The 17,041-nt window shown below is 41.7% G+C and overlaps 1 protein-coding gene across 50 annotated transcripts in view; it reads left to right on the plus strand.

Moving 5' to 3' along the window:
• The window catches only part of LOC308587377 (uncharacterized protein), a 67,316-nt gene extending 52,493 nt beyond the window's left edge, over positions 1 to 14,823 (plus strand). For 47 of the 50 annotated variants that reach the window (XM_081194930.1, XM_081194951.1, XM_081194976.1 and 44 more), the window contains 14 exons: positions 263 to 301; positions 463 to 507; positions 1,623 to 1,739; positions 4,250 to 4,288; positions 4,423 to 4,461; positions 4,572 to 4,601; positions 5,262 to 5,300; positions 5,425 to 5,463; positions 7,259 to 7,288; positions 7,632 to 7,745; positions 8,309 to 8,371; positions 9,729 to 9,767; positions 10,504 to 10,533; positions 12,134 to 14,823. In XM_081194930.1, the coding sequence (XP_081051056.1) occupies positions 263 to 301; positions 463 to 507; positions 1,623 to 1,739; positions 4,250 to 4,288; positions 4,423 to 4,461; positions 4,572 to 4,601; positions 5,262 to 5,300; positions 5,425 to 5,463; positions 7,259 to 7,288; positions 7,632 to 7,745; positions 8,309 to 8,371; positions 9,729 to 9,767; positions 10,504 to 10,533; positions 12,134 to 12,220 (750 nt within the window). In that variant the 3' untranslated portion in view covers positions 12,221 to 14,823. The remainder of the gene's footprint in view (positions 1 to 262; positions 302 to 462; positions 508 to 1,622; positions 1,740 to 4,249; positions 4,289 to 4,422; positions 4,462 to 4,571; positions 4,602 to 5,261; positions 5,301 to 5,424; positions 5,464 to 7,258; positions 7,289 to 7,631; positions 7,746 to 8,308; positions 8,372 to 9,728; positions 9,768 to 10,503; positions 10,534 to 12,133) is intronic. The other 3 variants (XR_014008338.1, XM_081194935.1, XM_081194974.1) reach the window with 3 other exon arrangements.
• The last annotated feature ends 2,218 nt before the right edge of the window (positions 14,824 to 17,041 follow it).

Below are 17,041 nucleotides of genomic sequence, written 5' to 3' on the forward strand. Positions count from 1 at the left end.
GGACAGCTGTGAGTCCAAAATGACTCCCAGGCTGCGCACCTGGTCCTTCAGGGGCACAGTTGCCCTATTCAGGACCAGGGAATCCCCCACACCAGCCCCCCCCTGTCCCCCAAAAACAGTACTTCTGTCTTGTCAGGATTCAACTTCAATCCATTAGCCGCCATCCATCCTCCAGCCGCCTCCAGGCACTCACACAGGACCTTCACCGCCTTCACTGGTTCTGATTATATTATAATAATATAATAATGCATTTTCTCCCCAGGGTGGATCTTATGGCGGTGGCAGCAGTCAATATGGACAGGTAAAAACTCATTTAATGTATGCATATTAGGGAACATATGTCTTAGCATAAACACAGCTATAAAAAATAAATAAAAGAAAACATTTATATGCTAATTTCTGCTCCTGGTAATAGAAAGCAGCCATAAAAAGTAGCTATTGTAATTAATGTTTCCCATGCAGGGTGGACAGAGTGGATCATACGGTGGAGGCAGCCAATATGGGCAGGTAAAAACAAATTCATAAAGTAGCATACATAGATGATATAGATAGATAGATGATAGATAGATAGATAGATAGATAGATAGATAGATAGATAGATAGATATCTCAAGGCGGCATAAAGCCATCTGGACTTTGCCTTCTGTAGATGGAAGGTTTTCTTCTGCCCACAAAGCTTTCTGATCCATTGGATGAATCTGGTGGAAGGTGTGTGTGTTGGGGGGGGGTGACTTTCTGCCACTTCCTCTCTCTCCCTGCTCCCCCCCCCCCCATCCTTTCATGCTGTCCTGGATGAAGACACTGACACCCTCCAGAACAGTGTGGCACTGAGGGCTACAGCGGGAGATGCAAAATTAGCCTCCCCATCCATGATAGGAGTGACGCCTGGATCCAATCCATACATAAGAAAACAAAAGTGTGGGTTGCCTTGAATGGTGCCCTCTACTGGGAGATAACTTTGCCAGTTTCCTTCCCTCTATGCCCAAGAGACACGGGTGGCGCTGTGCGTTAAACCACAGAGCCTAGGACTCAGAAGGTCGGCGGTTCGAATCCCCGTGACGGGGTGAGCTTCCGTTGCTCGGTCCCTGCTCCTGCCAACCTAGCAGTTCGAAAGCACATCAAAGTGCAAGTAGATAAATAGGCACCGCTCTGGCGGGAAGGTTAATGGCGTTTCCATGTGCTGCTCTGGTTCACCAGAAGCGGCTTAGTCATGCTGGCCACATGACCTGGAAGCTGTATGCTGGCTCCCTCGGCCAATAAAGCGAGATGAGCGCCGCAGCCCCATAGTCGGTCACGACTGGACCTAATGGTCAGGGGTCCCTTTACCTTTACCTTTTTCCTCTATGCAGGTCCCCAGCAGCCCCTGGAGATCTTTTCCAGAGGCTCCTGGGACCTTCCAGAGGAGATTTTCAGGAGGTGCTGGAAATTGGAGGAGGCAAAATCTGCAAAATTTGCCAGTAGTGAATGGATGCCTCCCACTGAATCAAGAGTACTAGCAGGGCCAAGAAGATTTTCTGCTTATTTCTGCTTAGAGAGTGGCTTGCTGTAGATCTTTTGATATGGTAATATGGTGCATCAGTGACAAACCATCTTTTCTTTTTTTTAAAATTGTTTTCTGGACAGAGTGGCTCATACGGTGGCAGCAGCAACCAGTATGGGCAGAGTGGATCATATGGCGGCAGCAGCAGCAGCCAGTATGGGCAGGGTGGATCGTACGGCAGTGGCAGCCAATATGGAAAGGTAAAAAAATCCTTTCCTGTTTATAATTTTCTTACCATTGACAGTGAATGCGCTTTTATAATTGGAACATTGGCTCCTCCCTAGTACAGGTTTGGTCCATGAGTATTTCGAATTTGAATAGAAAGCTTTTGTTTAGTCCCAGAAAGAATACTCCAATATAATCATGCTTTAAATATACTTCTAAAATGCGATCATATTTTAACGCGTGGAGCTGAGACATGCATTTGAGAAATCTTGACAAGGGTCTTGAAAACTGGTGTTCTCCTGTTTATCAGAATGTGTTTGTAGCTCAGTCTAATAACTGTTAGGAACCATTATGATAACTGCGAAATAGTAACAAAATACTATGCCGCAGTTCTCCAAATCTGGTCAGCCGTGTTTGCATATTAAGCAAATCTGCTGGCTATGCAAATCAAGAGGAAAAAATGCTGTAACATCAGACACAAGAAAGAAAGAAAGAAAGAAAGAAAGAAAGAAAGAAAGAAAGAAAGAAAGAAAGAAAGAAATGAGACCTCAAAATTATTCTCTGTCTCTCACTCTCTCTCTCTCTTTCTCTCTCTGTGTAAAATGTCCAGTGCATTTTGGCAAAAGCTTTCTTCAAGGGCACGGAAGGACCTATGAAAGAGAAATAAATAAATACATTTTTATTTATACCACGCCCTTCCCGGTTCAGAAAACCGGGCTCAGGGCGGCTAACAACAAATTTAAAACACTTAATTGTGATACAACAAAAAACAGCATAAAATACAGTATAAAAGCGTGAATAACAATAAATTCAAAGTTCAAAAATCAATTTGGGGAAAAATCCATCCAATAAACATTAGATAGTCACCAGGGCTAACTGGCTAAATTAGTCCTATTTGGGCCAGTGTGGAGGCCAGGGGAGAATTAGCGGTAGGGTCCCAGAGCAGGTAATCTTCATAAAAGGGGAGGGGGAGGGAAGAGAGGGGAATAAAAGATCAGGCTGAATTCAAATTAAAGGCCAGGTGGAATAGCTCTGTCTTACAGGCCAGACGGAAGGAGGTTAAATCCTGCAGGGCCCTAGTCTCATGGGACACAGCATTCCACCAGGTCGGAGCCATCACTGAAAAGGCCCTGGCCCTGGTGGAGGATAGCTTGACTTCCTTGGGGCCCGGGACCTCTAAACTATGGTTATTCATGGACCTTAAGGTCCTCTGCGGGGCATACCAGGAGAGGCGGTCCCATAAATATGAGGGCCCTAAGAAAGAAAGAAAGAAAGAAAGAAAGAAAGAAAGAAAGAAAGAAAGAAAGATTATATATTATATACATAGTGACTCATAATTAAAGAATCTGATTTTTAAAAAGTTAATGGAGGAAAGTAGAATCTTGGGTTAGGGGAGCCAAAATGTAAAGTTGCATTGGAGTTCAGTGTCTGTGGGAGGAGAATCTTGATTTAAGTCGAAGGGGAAAGAATGGGGTTGGTATCCACGGGGTTTCTTCAAGCATCGGAAATACAGGACCAGGCTTGGAAATCATAAGATTGTATGAGATACTTTGCCTTAAGCTGACTTATTTTTAGAAGCCTACTAAAATCTAGGAAGCGGAAAAGTTGGGCAGGTTCCCTTCAGCTAGATTATAAAAAAGAGCAAATACGTTGACAAGGAGGAGATCGTAAATTGCTTCTTGCATTGCTTTGTAGCCATCAGTTTATGAAAGAGGGAAACAAAGGTGGTTATGGCTGCTTCTCTGTATGGCAATCCTAGCTGTGTCTTCCTTCCTAAGACAATGGAAGGCAGACACAGACTTGGCGTCTCACTAAACAATTGGCCAGAATCTTCCTGTGGTTTTGCCTCATATCTCTGGTTCTACAAAGGCTGGCAACCTAATATTTTTTCAATGGAAGCTGGAAATGTGGCCCAAATGGCCCACACTGGATGGCATGCTCAGAATCTGGCCAAAACTTGGACAAGCAGGCCATATAGAAACCTTATTTACCATATTTTTTGCTCTATAAGACTCACTTTTTCCCTCCTAAAAAGTAAGGGGAAATGTGTGTGCGTCTTATGGAGCGAATGCAGGCTGCGCAGCTATCACAGAAGCCAGAACAGCAAGAGGGATCGCTGCTTTCGCTGCACAGCGATCCCTCTTGCTGTTCTGGCTTCTGAGATTCAGAATATTTTTTTTCTTCTATTCCTCCTCCAAAAACTAGGTGCGTCTTGTGGTCTGGTGCGTCCTATAGAGCGAAAAAGACGGTATATCTTTAAAGATACCCCATCGCACACTAGATAGGTCTGCACATGCGTACTGCTGTCAGAAAAATCAGCAATCAGAGCAGTCACCTGTTCAGAAGGACTGCAGGTGGCAGAAGATCTAGTCTCTTTCTCACGAGCCATAGGAAAGGAACTCTGGATGCAAAGCAAATTGGTGCTGCTCTCATCCAGCATCAGAGACGCATGCAGCAGGGTCAGAATATAGACATTTACCTGTTTCCAAAGAAGCGTACCGCAAAGCATCAGGAGCAGAAACAATCAATTCCTAATTTTTTGCAGAACAACTCTTCCTCAGGAGGCAGTCAGCCTGGTGGAAAGGTAAGAATTTGGCACCTAGCTGGATTGAGGTATAGACGTTCTCTTATTTCCAAAAGAAATCTAAACCACCCAAAGATTGCTTGGCTGTTGCTTTTTAAAAGGAACAGAAACAAACACTTCCTATTCTTTTACAGAACTCCACTTCTTCAGGAGGCAGTCAGTCTGCTGGACAGGTAAGAAATTAACATGCAGAAAGAGTGGGGGGGGGGGAGAAACCACACAAAGATAAGTAGGTATCTTGCCATATTAGCACAGAAATTGATTGCTTGTGTGTTGCTTTTAGGGGTCCTCAGGAGGAAGCCAGTCTGGACAGGTAATGTTGACTCAAAATGTTAATATTTCATAAATTTGCTTTAATATTTTATAAATTTGCTTAGCTATTTTATGAATTTGCTGCAATATTTTAGAGCAGATGTGCAATTTGTCATTTGCCTGCTCTGTGGGTAAACAGGGTAAACACAATGTGCCTCTCATCTGCATCTCTCATCCCCTTTATTTTATTTATTACATAAATATATTGACTTTTTCCATGGTGAAATTCAAGGCATCAGACATATATAAGGCTCCCAGGTGGTCTATGGAGACACTGACTAGGCTCAGATCAGCTTAACTTTAGCAAGGTTGCTGTATCATGTGTCTCCATCTCAAAGCCAGTGTCAACCACGGATGAGGCCAATCAGCTTCCATTTAACTTTGTTTCTTAACCAGGGCTGCTGCTCATGGGCTGCTGGATCACAGACCATCATCGTTCTCCCCTGATTCCTTTACCAAACCTTTTCCACATTTAATGCCTTAAGAGTCAGTTCCTATTAGCCTAACCCTCCGCAATCAAGGCTTTTTCCAGTCTGTGTTGACTGTGTAATGGCCACTTTATTTTATCATAAAGCTTTATTATCATATTCCGCATACTGTATAAAGATCAGAAAGCCATTGCTATGTATATATGACCTGTGTTTTCACTGTATAATTACAGGGTTCAGCATCCCCTTCAGGAAGCCAGCAGGGTAGTCCGGTAAGCATTTTTCCCTCACACAATTGATACTGTAATTACTGGATGCTATTGGTAAACTCTTGTGTAGTGATAGATAGACAAGTTTAGAACATGAAAGCCTGTTGGTTTGTTTTTGCAAATATAGAGCTCATCATACGCCGGAGGCAGGCAACCTGGTGGACAGGTAAGCATTCTCTCGTTACCATGCTTGTTAATTGCGTGCCCAGGTGGAGACACCCCCCCCCATCCCTGAGAGACCACCAGAAGGAATAATGACTCATGACAACATGTTACGGGATTAAAAATTGGCCACAACTTTATCAAACCTTTCAGACGTAGGAAGACCTTGGCTTAGGCATTGGGCGTGTATCCCTCCCAGCCCCCCAGCCGAGGGAACTGGGGCTCTTCAGGGTGAATGGGATATGGGAGGGTGCACAGCAAGACGCTTGTGTATACTGGCAGCCCACCCCATATCCCTGCAACGCAGGGGAGTTCACTGACAACCTTTCAGTGTATGGCCAGAGACTCCCATATACAAACCCCTTTAAGAGGTGAAATATACTTGGAGTCGAGAGTGGATTTCATGCTCTTTATTCAGCTCATAGTGGTGAGGAGGAATGGAAGTTCCCCCAGAATGTCTGCTTTATATACATTATTTACACAATGGGCCCCACGTGATTGGCTAATTCCGGAATTTTCCTGTAGGCCAATCAGGTTGCGGATTCACTTCCACCTGGAGCTGGATTGGGTGGCTCCTGTGGACCAATCAGACTGCTGCATTCTGGATCCTATTATTCTAGGACCAATCAGACTGCTGCATTCTGAATCTTATTGTTCTAGGACCAATCAGACTGCTGCATTCTGAATCCTATTGTTCTAGGACCAATCAGACTGCTGCATTTTGGATCCTATTCAACTCAGTACATAACACCCCTCCCCTCTAAGTTCCAGTCCTGTCCAGGAGGTTGCATTCATAGTCCTCAAGGTATGCCGGCCTCAGTACATAACAAGAGGGAACCCTGGAATCGCTGCCGTGGGGGGGGGGGGCGTGAGTCACCACTTCACGTCACGTCCCCCCATTTAGGAAAGACAGACTAAAGGATACCGCCCAAGGCCTAAAACCACCAAAGTTGTGACGAATTGCTACGGGGAAGGCCAAACCTGCCAATGCAAGGAAATTCCTTCCTGGCTCTTCAACAGCAACCATCCAAAGACCGTAGCAGCGCCCGCTGAACAGGAAGGAAAATGGTTACCCTGCAAAAAAAGCATTAAACAAAGGGAGGGTTGGGTAGATGGGTGAAGCTCCGGAGCCGAACACATGGTTGCTGCCGCCTCCGCCTCCTATTTAAGCAGCTGGCCCCGCCTCCCTGCAGGGCTGATTTGCTAACAGGTTTGGCAGGAACCTCCAATGACTAGCACAGGGGGCAGGCCAGCCCAACCAGCTGGTGGGTCCCAAGTGGGCTGCAGTGCCACGCGCAGTCCCACAAAGGGCGCCCACAAAGAAGGGTGTGAGCGCTCAGTGCATGTATGGTACAAGCCAGCTGAATGTACCTGAATTTTTAAGAAAACAGACCCTGTGCAAACAGGGTTGCTATCTAATGTAGGCAACGCAACAGAAATGAAATACAAAGAAAAATATCAAAACCAAAACCTTAGCAATGTTCGGAAAATGCATCTTGGAAGAACTAAGAGCTGAAGTTTTAGGGTCCAGAATAATAATAATAATTAATAATAATTTTATTATTTATATCCCACGCATCTTGCTGGGTTTCCCCAGTCACTCTGGGTGGCTTGCAACACATAAAAAATTGTAAAACACTAAACATTTAAAAAATTCCCGATACAGGGTTGCGTTTCGTGATTTTTAAAGTGTAAAGAATCATTGATCAATCTTAATCCACACAAAATTCCTCCATAAAAACGGCATTCTAGTAAAATTGCTAAAGAAATATGACAAGTGTTTTGTGTTTTCTTTTCAGCCTGGGTGTTATTGTCCAGGTGGAATGACTGTAAGTACCCATTGCCTGCTGTATTCATTTTTATGTTTTGGAAGCTATAAGAGATGGATGCATTTGTTTGTGTTTTCCTGTTTTCTGCAGCATGAGTGCAGCTAATTCATTTGTGGTTGCCCACCTAATCTCTTGTGTGTACTGTGTCAGTTATTAAATGTTTGAGGCTAGTCTGTTGTGGCATATATTTTAAACCTATCTATATTACCCATAAAAGATACGAACAAATGGCATTATTTCTAAGTAATTGTCCTTCTGACCCCACCCTTATAGTGGACAAGGAATAAACTTCAACCACATGAATTGCATTAAAAACCTGGCTTGTGTGTTGTTGTTTTTACAGGGTTCTCAGTCAGGAAGTAGCCAGTATGGCAGCAGCCAAGGCGGCCAGTATGGTGGTTGGCAAGGAAACCAATATGGCGGCAGCAATCAGTATGGTGGTGGACGATACGGACAAGTAAGGAACAATTTTCAACAGAATTTACATTTAGGAGCTCGTGACATATTTTTGTTTTTCAAAAAGCAACCTTGAAGCCCTTGATTTGGTTCAGGGCTATTTTGTGGGGTAACCAATTTCAGTGGGCCAATTTTGTGCATCTAGTAGTCGTGGAGATTGAAACCTAGAGGCACCCATATTGTGCCTGTATCCCTTTCAGCTTTGAATAATATTGGGGGAGAGGGGTTGCATTCAAAAACTTCTACAGTGGCAATGGGTTATACCCTTTCCCCCAGTGCAAAAAGAGAAACCATCACAGGAGCTCCAGTCACAGTACTCCAACATCTTATTTAGTTTGGCCTATATATGGAGCTTTTTTTCCCCTTTTCTTTTTTTACATGAGTGGCAGATAAAATCAAAGCTTTCCTTTACAGGATTGTACCAAAATGGTGGAAACCAAAGTAGCCAGCATGGTGGTGGACAAGACAGAAATTTTCTCTACAGCATTAACAAATAAAATATTGGTGTTTACATTTTTAATATTTATTTATTTATTTATTTTCTCATTTCTGTTTTGATTCTAGGGTTACCCCTATGGAAGTAGCCAATATGGTGGCGGACGGCTAGGCAGCCAATATGGTGGATATGTAAGGACTGTTTAACAAATGTATTTGTTATTTATAAGTACCAATAAACTTTGTAGAACTAACTTCTCAGTAAAACATCATGGAGCCATGCTAAATTGCTTTGTCCTCTCAATATGATATGGCAATGAGCTTTATGCTCTTCAGAGCCGAGACAAAATTTACCCGAATATATTTTTTCTGAGGAAGTTTTGGAGATTTTTCTTTTTCTCACCCTCAGAGGAAAATAAGGCAGCTTTCTCCCAACACCCTCACTATTTTTTGTTGCCACTGCCCTGTCCCCCTCACAGTGCCACAGAATTCTGCTAGGTCTTGCATGTTGTTTGGAGGATTCAAAATGGCGGGCAGGATGTCAACATGATTGCTGCTCTTTCCAATGGCAGCGAAGAAAACAAAGCTGCCCATCACTCCTAATCTTTCCCAGTTACAGTGAAACTCAACAGGCCTAGCCAGTGCCTCAGGAGAACCAAGTGTGAAACTGGGCAACAAAAGGGTTTTATGGCAGATACACTGATATTCCTCAGCAGACAAGTAGGCATGGCAGTAGTTCTCTGAGGGTAGAAAGTTTGAAAACACTTAATTCATTTGGATTTCAAGCCTATGTCATCCTTATGAAGTAACCGGCTGTACAAAGAGTCCAATAATTCACATGAAGGGTTTTTAGAAGGGTTGTCAGTAGAACAGTATTACAGGATAGTGGATTTTATAGCATAGTAGTGTATGAGCCTGTTCTACTGATGAAGCCTAGGATGGCGAAACAAGGCTAATATTCCAGATATCTTTGTCTTTAGACTCTGTGAAAGGATTCTGTGGAACTGTAACAACCATTCATGTGAATTATTGGACTCGTTGAACAGACAGGTGGAATAGATACTTTTACATGTATGAACCTTATGCATGAACTGACTAGAGAATGAACTGATCCACTGGGTTTTCTGCTTTTCTCGTTGAACTTTATGAAACTTCCACTGAAATCTACAATTTGATACAATGAATAATATACCTTATTTATTCAAAAGTACAGCCGGTTACGTCTTGTGTGTTTATTGAATATCCTTATGAAGTAGGCTTTCCCCCGCTCTTTCAAAATATGTGACTAAATACTTTTAAAACCAAAGAGTATTTACACACTGATGCTGAGAAGCAAGGGACAATCCTGTATCTGCTTACCTGGGAGTAAACTCCATTGAACCCAATGGAAATTTCTTCTGAGTTTACATTTCTAGGATTGTGCTGTACCCTCGGTTGGAATCAGTGACCAATGTTCACAAGTAGGATCATAACTGAGTAGGTGATTCCTCCACCCCAGCCAGATAGTAGTGCACGTTTCCTATATTTAATGGGTTTCTCATTTTTATAGGGTTCACCATACGGAAGTAGGCCATATGGTTCCAACAAGGTAAGCAGCCTTTCTGCATTAGCTTTTAATCTTCTTCTTGGCTTGGAGAGCATTTCTAAAAGTATATATATGACTTTGAAAGTATCAGCAAAGCTCCTAAATAGCCCGGGACTGTAATCAATCATGAAGCACTTGACCCAGTACTAAAACTGGTTTATTATCATGTGCTGGGATATTTACACAAGTTAACACTAATAGCCTAATCCAATATATCTCTACACAAAAGTAAGCTTGACTGAATTCAGTGGGATTTACGTCCTAGTAAGTGTGCTTAGAATTGCTGCCTAAAACACACTTTCATGGGAGTTGTTGGCCTTTTAATTCAGCCAGGCTTCTTCACAAATAAACAAGTATAGGAATGTGCCACAAGTCTGTGATCATGTGTATTCTTAAAGAGTAAATTTTGTTAAACAATCTGCATGGTTGCAGTTTTCTATGCCCTTACAGAAGAAAGTGCCCTGCTTCTGTGTAGGAATGCTGCCAAATGGTGGCAGAAGAAAGTGCCCTGCTTCTGTGTAGGAATGCTGCCTCCTTGGCAAAAATCTGCCACATCTTAGAAATCTAGAGGGAACTGTGTTTCAATAAGAAAAGGGGAAATTCTGGGCTCTGGAGAGCCAGAGGCTCCCAGGCTACGCACAGAAAGGCCTCTGCACGTTGAGGCCATATGAGGACTTACTATGAATGTGCCAAGGCTGAGTTGCTGAAATAATTTGCACCCATTTCCCCCCTTCTGCAGGGTTTTCAAAGCAATCAGGCTCCTCACTCTGTAAGTACACTGTTTTCAGAACATTTACACACACCCTTCCTTATTTCTGTTAAATGACAACGGCCATGTTCACAAATAATCCTGTGAACAATATTGGATGGTATTGAATCGGTGGCATAGACTAGAAATGTGCATTGATCTTCTTGTGGAACTTTTGGTTGACTGCCACATCTGGGCTGCTGCTGCTGCTGCTGCTGCTTCTTCTAACAATGCTTTGAAGTGATGCACTGGAGTCTAAGGGAGCAGACACCTTTTTCTCTCTCTTGTATATCCACCCAATGTATGTGTACAGTAGAAATGTGGAATGGGTTTTTCAAAGGGAGGGTGCAGGAGACACTCCAGGTATTTTCTCCACTTCCACTTCACTTCTGGTATCAGAGCTGCATAGGGAGAAAATTACCTATTATTTAAATGGAAGTTTGCACATATCTTTTGTCCGAAAAGGGTTCTTATCGTAACTTGTAAAAATTACAGTCCTGTTAACATTTTGTAGTTGGACTTTAGCCAAAGGATCCTAAGTCATAGGATAAAAGGATGGGTTATCAGGAAGGTAAACAGTGAAGTACCCTCAGGACCTATCCAGAGACTGATGCTATTTAATTTCAGGCATCGTAATGCAGTGGCAGAGTGGACTGTACCACTGCGTTCTGAAGGTGGTGCGTGCCGTTTTTTGGAAGTTTCCCACAAGTTCACTGCAAGCAAAACAAAGACCTAGCACATGAGGGAGAAAGGTTTTACCCTGGCCCCTTCTCTGTTTGAAATTTCCACTTTCAAGTACATGTTTGGGTTATTGCTTTTTAACATAGGGAAACACTTAACAATTGTGATGCTTCCACTGGCAGTCTGAAGCGGTCCAGTTCATTCTACCACCTCATGAGCAGACAAGGCCTTATTCATAAATGATGTGCAGTCAGGTGGTTGGGTTTGTGGATGCCACCAAATTATTTGCGATGGTGGGAATCCAAGCCTTCTAACCTTCTAAATGGAGCTCTCCAAATTGGGGAATGGGCAACAAAATAAATGCCCACCAAAGATCAGTGGAAGAAAGGGCCCTTAGGGATTCACATTGTGGCCAATAGGCACTGAAAGGATCTGTGACTCCCCAGCAAAGAGATGCTGGGGTTGCAGCAGTAGTTCACTTTAAACATCAATTCATTGTGTGCCAGCCATGAAACATGCATATTTTATGATGCAAATTACTAGCGGAAGGGACTGAAAATAAAGTGATGAGTGCCATAATGCCATTATAGAAGTCTCTTGCGTGTGTGCATTAGGAATACTGTGTGCTAGGATATTGCAGAGCTAGGAAAAGGTGCAGAAAACCACTACTGCCCAAATGACCGAGCAGTTAAAGCACTTTCCTATGAGGAAAGGCTAAGGTTGCATTCTTAGGCCTACTGACCTGAGAGTAAGCCTCACTGAACCTAATTGAGAGAAATCATGTATAGAACTGCTGTAAAGTGTTGTGGGGCTTTTTTGTATGGGGTAAATATGAGGGCTGAAAGAGGTTTCTATAACTATGCAGAAAGGGAATTTTTTCACCGCCTCACAATACTAGAAACTGATTCTAGAGTAATTAGATATGTGTGTTCTTTTGCAGGACGCTTCTGGGAAACAACCCATCTTCAGCCTGATACTTTTCAGTGTTCTGGCACCTCTACTATCTCTTATTCAGTGGATGATCTAAACTTCTGAAGCCATACCAATGAGGAAGATTGCCTTCTTCAACAGAATACTACTTTCTATACAAAACGATTGAGTCAAATTTATGGACTGATAAAACATTCATTCCTCCCCATCCCCACCCCTGGGTTAACAATGCAATAGGTCATGAGACTGACTCTTCTTGTCTCTTTATTTTCATAGCAGAGCTTCATATGCGTCGTATGAAGTAGGGATATTAATTGCAAGAAATATGATGTTTTATCTGCTTCTTGAGATGTAATGAATACTTCCTCTGCATTTGCTCTAAGCAGGATTCTATTCATTCTAAAGAATTTGGGAGTTATAGGTGACAATCCCTTTAGTAACAATAGTAATAATAATAATAATAATATTATATATACCCCGCCCATCTGGCTAGGTTTCCCCAGCCACCCTGGACAGCTTACAGCACATAAAAAATTGTAAAACATTAGGCATTAAAATTTTCCTAATACAGAGGTGCCTACAATAGGCTAGGCCTATTATTATCAAGAGAATTAAACATATTTTAAAATGTTGGCTTGTGGTCCTAGAAGAGTGATAACTCCCACATGCCAAGACCCCTAAATGGATGTGTAGAATGGTAGTAATCCAAACCTTCAGCAATACACCTTAATTTTCAGAAAGTGACCCACAGTAAGATAACAAGGATACGGTAATTATCCTCAGTGAATTTATAGTAATCAGCCTAGAGATTATGAAAGAGAAACTATTCTTGCGGTGAATATCTTAACATTCCCTCTTCTTCATAAGCACAATTATGTTAGACCTTTATGATGATTCTAAGAGAATAAAGATAAGCTATATTCAATTTCAAATAGATGCATGGATTTAAATAACCAGGAACGACTCACAAGCTTGAGCATTCCTATATTCATACAAACAGCTATGGCATCAAGGCTTTTACTGATGGGGTGAGCCTATGTTGGATGCACAGTTTAAAATTCCACAATATTTCTGTAAATCCCCTCTTGCCTAACTTGCCTTCCAAAGGCCAAGCAAAATGGCCACAATAATATGGAGCAAAAGTTGATTGGTTCTGTCCTGCTCAAAGCTAGCAACTGCATCCTGTCTCAGCTTTTTGGTGGTGCCATCTCTTCACTAGAGCTACAGTCCTTACTTGTGTGGCATCATCTTACTTACAATCGGGTGAGAGACTGCTCAGGCTCCCTTTTCTCCAGCCAGCTCCAGTAGATCAACTCTAGCTCCTCCCTAAGTTACCAGTTGCCAGCTACCCTACAACATAGTTATAATTTTTGTTTTAAATCAGCCCCATCCAGTCTGTAACTCAAAAGACTTGCCTTTCAGACACCTCTCAAGCAGGGATGAGGACATACATTTTGAGAAGGCTTAGTTCTAAAATTACAAATGTTTGGGTTATGTTCTTTTTATTTAAAAACAACACCCACCCCTACTTGTGGATTCCCCCCCCCCCCATGAACAGACTCTTAGAAAGAAATGTGATAGCATCACATACAGTATGTACCAGGTACACTAGTGATGATCTAAATTTAAAATGTTTAATTACATTGCCTCTGACCCACTAATACAATGGGGTGGTTTTTTTTCCTGCAACAGCATGCTTTGTGTTTGCATATAACTTTTTAAAAGGTTTCAGAAATTTAAGACCACTTAAATTCCTGTCATCTTTAGTATAACATGTTCTTAAACTTAGAAACGGGGGAAGGCATTTTAAAATGGGCCTTTTGTTTGCATAGAATTAGGACGACACAACATTATCCATAATTCAGTTAAGACAGACTAGTTACAATTAAATTAGTGTGTTTATTAAGCACACCTGGAGTCAGAATTCAGCAGTGCTTGAAGGGGGATCAAACCCTAACTCTACTGGGTTTTTTAATCCCACTTCAAGTACCTCAGATTATAAAAGTACAAAGAGTTTCTCAAAGTGTATGTTCCTAGGACCCCGCTTATTTTTATGGTTGTTAAGTTGTTTAAAATTGTTTTTCGTGTTGTGATGCTCTTGAGACCTTAGAGTGAAGGGTGGGAAATAAAAAATAAAATAAACAATAGGTGTTTATTTTATTGGGTGTTGTTCATAGCTCAAAATCAGAATTCGGGACATTCTAAACAATACTACATGGCTATTGAAGTCCTTATTGTAACATCAACCTCCATGACACTTTAGAAACTATAAAATACAAGAGAGAGGATTCAGGTTGAGATTAAACTCCATTAAAATTCTATGGACCTTAGGTAGTCAAATAATTAACTGTCAGGAAAGGGTTTTTCGGTCTCACTCTTAAGCCAGTCATATTCAAAGTAGACCCTTTGGAATTGATGGACTCAAGTCACTTAAGTCCATTTCAATGGATCTACTTTGAGTATAAGTAACCATGGCTGCCCCCCCCCCCTAGTATTCACATGTGCCTAATCCTTTAAAGCTTGCATCATTGTTTTACATTGCTTGTGGCAAAAACACATTTTTTCTCAAATAAGGCTTTTAGGATTCTGTTCAAAACCAATTGATAGATAAAACTTCGAAAGGTCTTTAGGATGTAATATACTGTTCATTTGAATAGGTATTAAATTGTTCTAATAAATTTATTATTGGTTTCATACGAACTGCCGTGTCTTTGCAATTTGTTGTTCTATTTTCAGTAACTGTATTTGAGAGACTGAAGAAGCCAATTTACGTGGGTTTCATAAAGTTTATGCTTGGGAACATAAGCTAGATATTCTGGCTATATGTTGAAACAGGAATGCCTAAAGGTTTATTTAAGGAAATGTAGTGCTTTAGGGAAACTAAGGGAATCTGGTGCTTTCAGATAGCTGGAAATAGACACCAAAGCAACATAGATGGGGCAAATACTGCCCTCATGTTATATGCTTCTGAAATATAATTAATTATGTATTTCAGGATGTTGACATACATAATTCAACCTCCTCCACCCACCCTCTATATATTCTTTCTAATGTCAGTAGATGTAATCACTTACACATCCCATATGATGAGCTAGTATGTGTGTCTCTTGCAAGATGGGATAAGAGTAGGAAGGAATGATGAACATGAATGAAAGATCTCCCTTTGCCAAAATGAACTATTCTATGACAGACTGACGTTGTTGTTTTGTATACACCACCAAATAAATAAATAAATAAATGTTTCAGTAGAATGGCTGAAATGCAGCTGGGGGGGAAAGCTTTGAATAATTGTGCAGATAAGCCCGTCTTTAACTTTTTCTAAGATAATACAATTTTAAGTGCTCATCAACAAATCCAATGTTTAAAATTCCACTAGGGAATTTTGTGGCCAGGCTAGGTCTATGCAAATGAACATTAAATTTAGGAATTTACAGATGGCTGGCCACAATATAGCTTCCATTGCTGAAAGCATTTATTAGCGCCTTTCATCCGTGGGTCCAGAATTGGCCTCCACAGTCACTTATGGACTCACTGTTACGACCGTGTTCATGGAAGACAATCTCACTCAGCTACGAGTGATCGCCAAAGAAGAAGAACCTGCATTCATAGCATCTCAGGACAAAGCCAGCCACACAGACTGTTTCACAGATAAAGTTTTAAAAAGGGCATTGTGCATTCCACACCGGGGACCACACTGCAGCAAATACTACACTAACAGTCTACCGTGAGAAGAGGACCTTAGCGCCATGTATAAATTCATATTTATATCCAGTACCAGAGACATACTGGTACATAACATTCTGTAAAGTCACACAGCATATATTATCATTCTGTGCATCTAGCCAGAAAAGAGACATAATGGAACCAGCATGGACACACAAATCTCTTATTTGTGGCAGTGGCTTCATCATTGTCTTCACTTTTCGCTTGCTACACCTGCCACTCCCAAATATTCTTCAGAGAATATGAGTTAAGGAAGAACTCAGGGTTCTTGTTTCAGGAACAGAAACTTAATAGCATTCTAAGAGAGCACAATAGGCCTTTAAAAGAAGAGAAACATACCCATAGGCCTTATGAATCTGGAATTGCAAGCAATGAACAGGAAAAGCCAGTTTGGCACCATTATAATGCCCAGGACTGACCTGCTTACATACTTTGACTTGCTTTACCAGAAAGATGTTAGGAACTTGCACAATGGCTACTGAAAATGTCATTCATAATTACCAACCCCTGTGACACATGGTAGTTTCCAAAGACACAATGGTATCATAATGGACACTCGCAAAGTTTTTATTAACATGCTTTCGGCTGTTTGCAGTTCAGCTTGACAGTTCACTCTTTGCTTTTGAATTTTCAGACAAGATATCAAAAGCAAATTTATGAAGCCCTTGGTGGGCTGCCATTCATGAAGGGTGGAGTGCATTTTGCTTGAATGGTCACAGATATGTAGGTCTATCTTAGGTGGTGGGAAGGCAAATGTTATTTGGAAAGGGGCCAAGGAAGATCCTGGCTACCTGCCGTGTCTCACAAATACTGTGAGCACAAAATTTAAACAATGTCCTTTATAGTTTGTTATAAGAAAAATACTGCTGCCTTTCCCTTATGGGGTATCTAAGAGCCCATACAGATTCCTTAAGTAGGTTCTCTATTGGTAGGAGAAAATAACAGAGGCCAACCAGGGAATATTGAGAAGCAAAGCAGCTAGTAAGCCTGATCTTTATTAAACTGTTGCAACAGGGTCCCCTGCTCACCCCATGCAGGGAGGGCAGAGAGGAACCTAGAACAATGGTGTTTAAGCTCTTATAGAGACATTTGAAAATTGCCTCCCATGTAGCTCAAGACCACTCCGCAAAACATCATGCATACATCACTGAAGGGAAGGTCTACAGCAGAAAACATGTCTGCCAGGATACCTGAT

The sequence above is a fragment of the Podarcis bocagei genome (assembly GCF_964188305.1).
Source record: "Podarcis bocagei genome assembly, chromosome: 5".
NCBI lineage: Eukaryota > Metazoa > Chordata > Lepidosauria > Squamata > Lacertidae > Podarcis > Podarcis bocagei.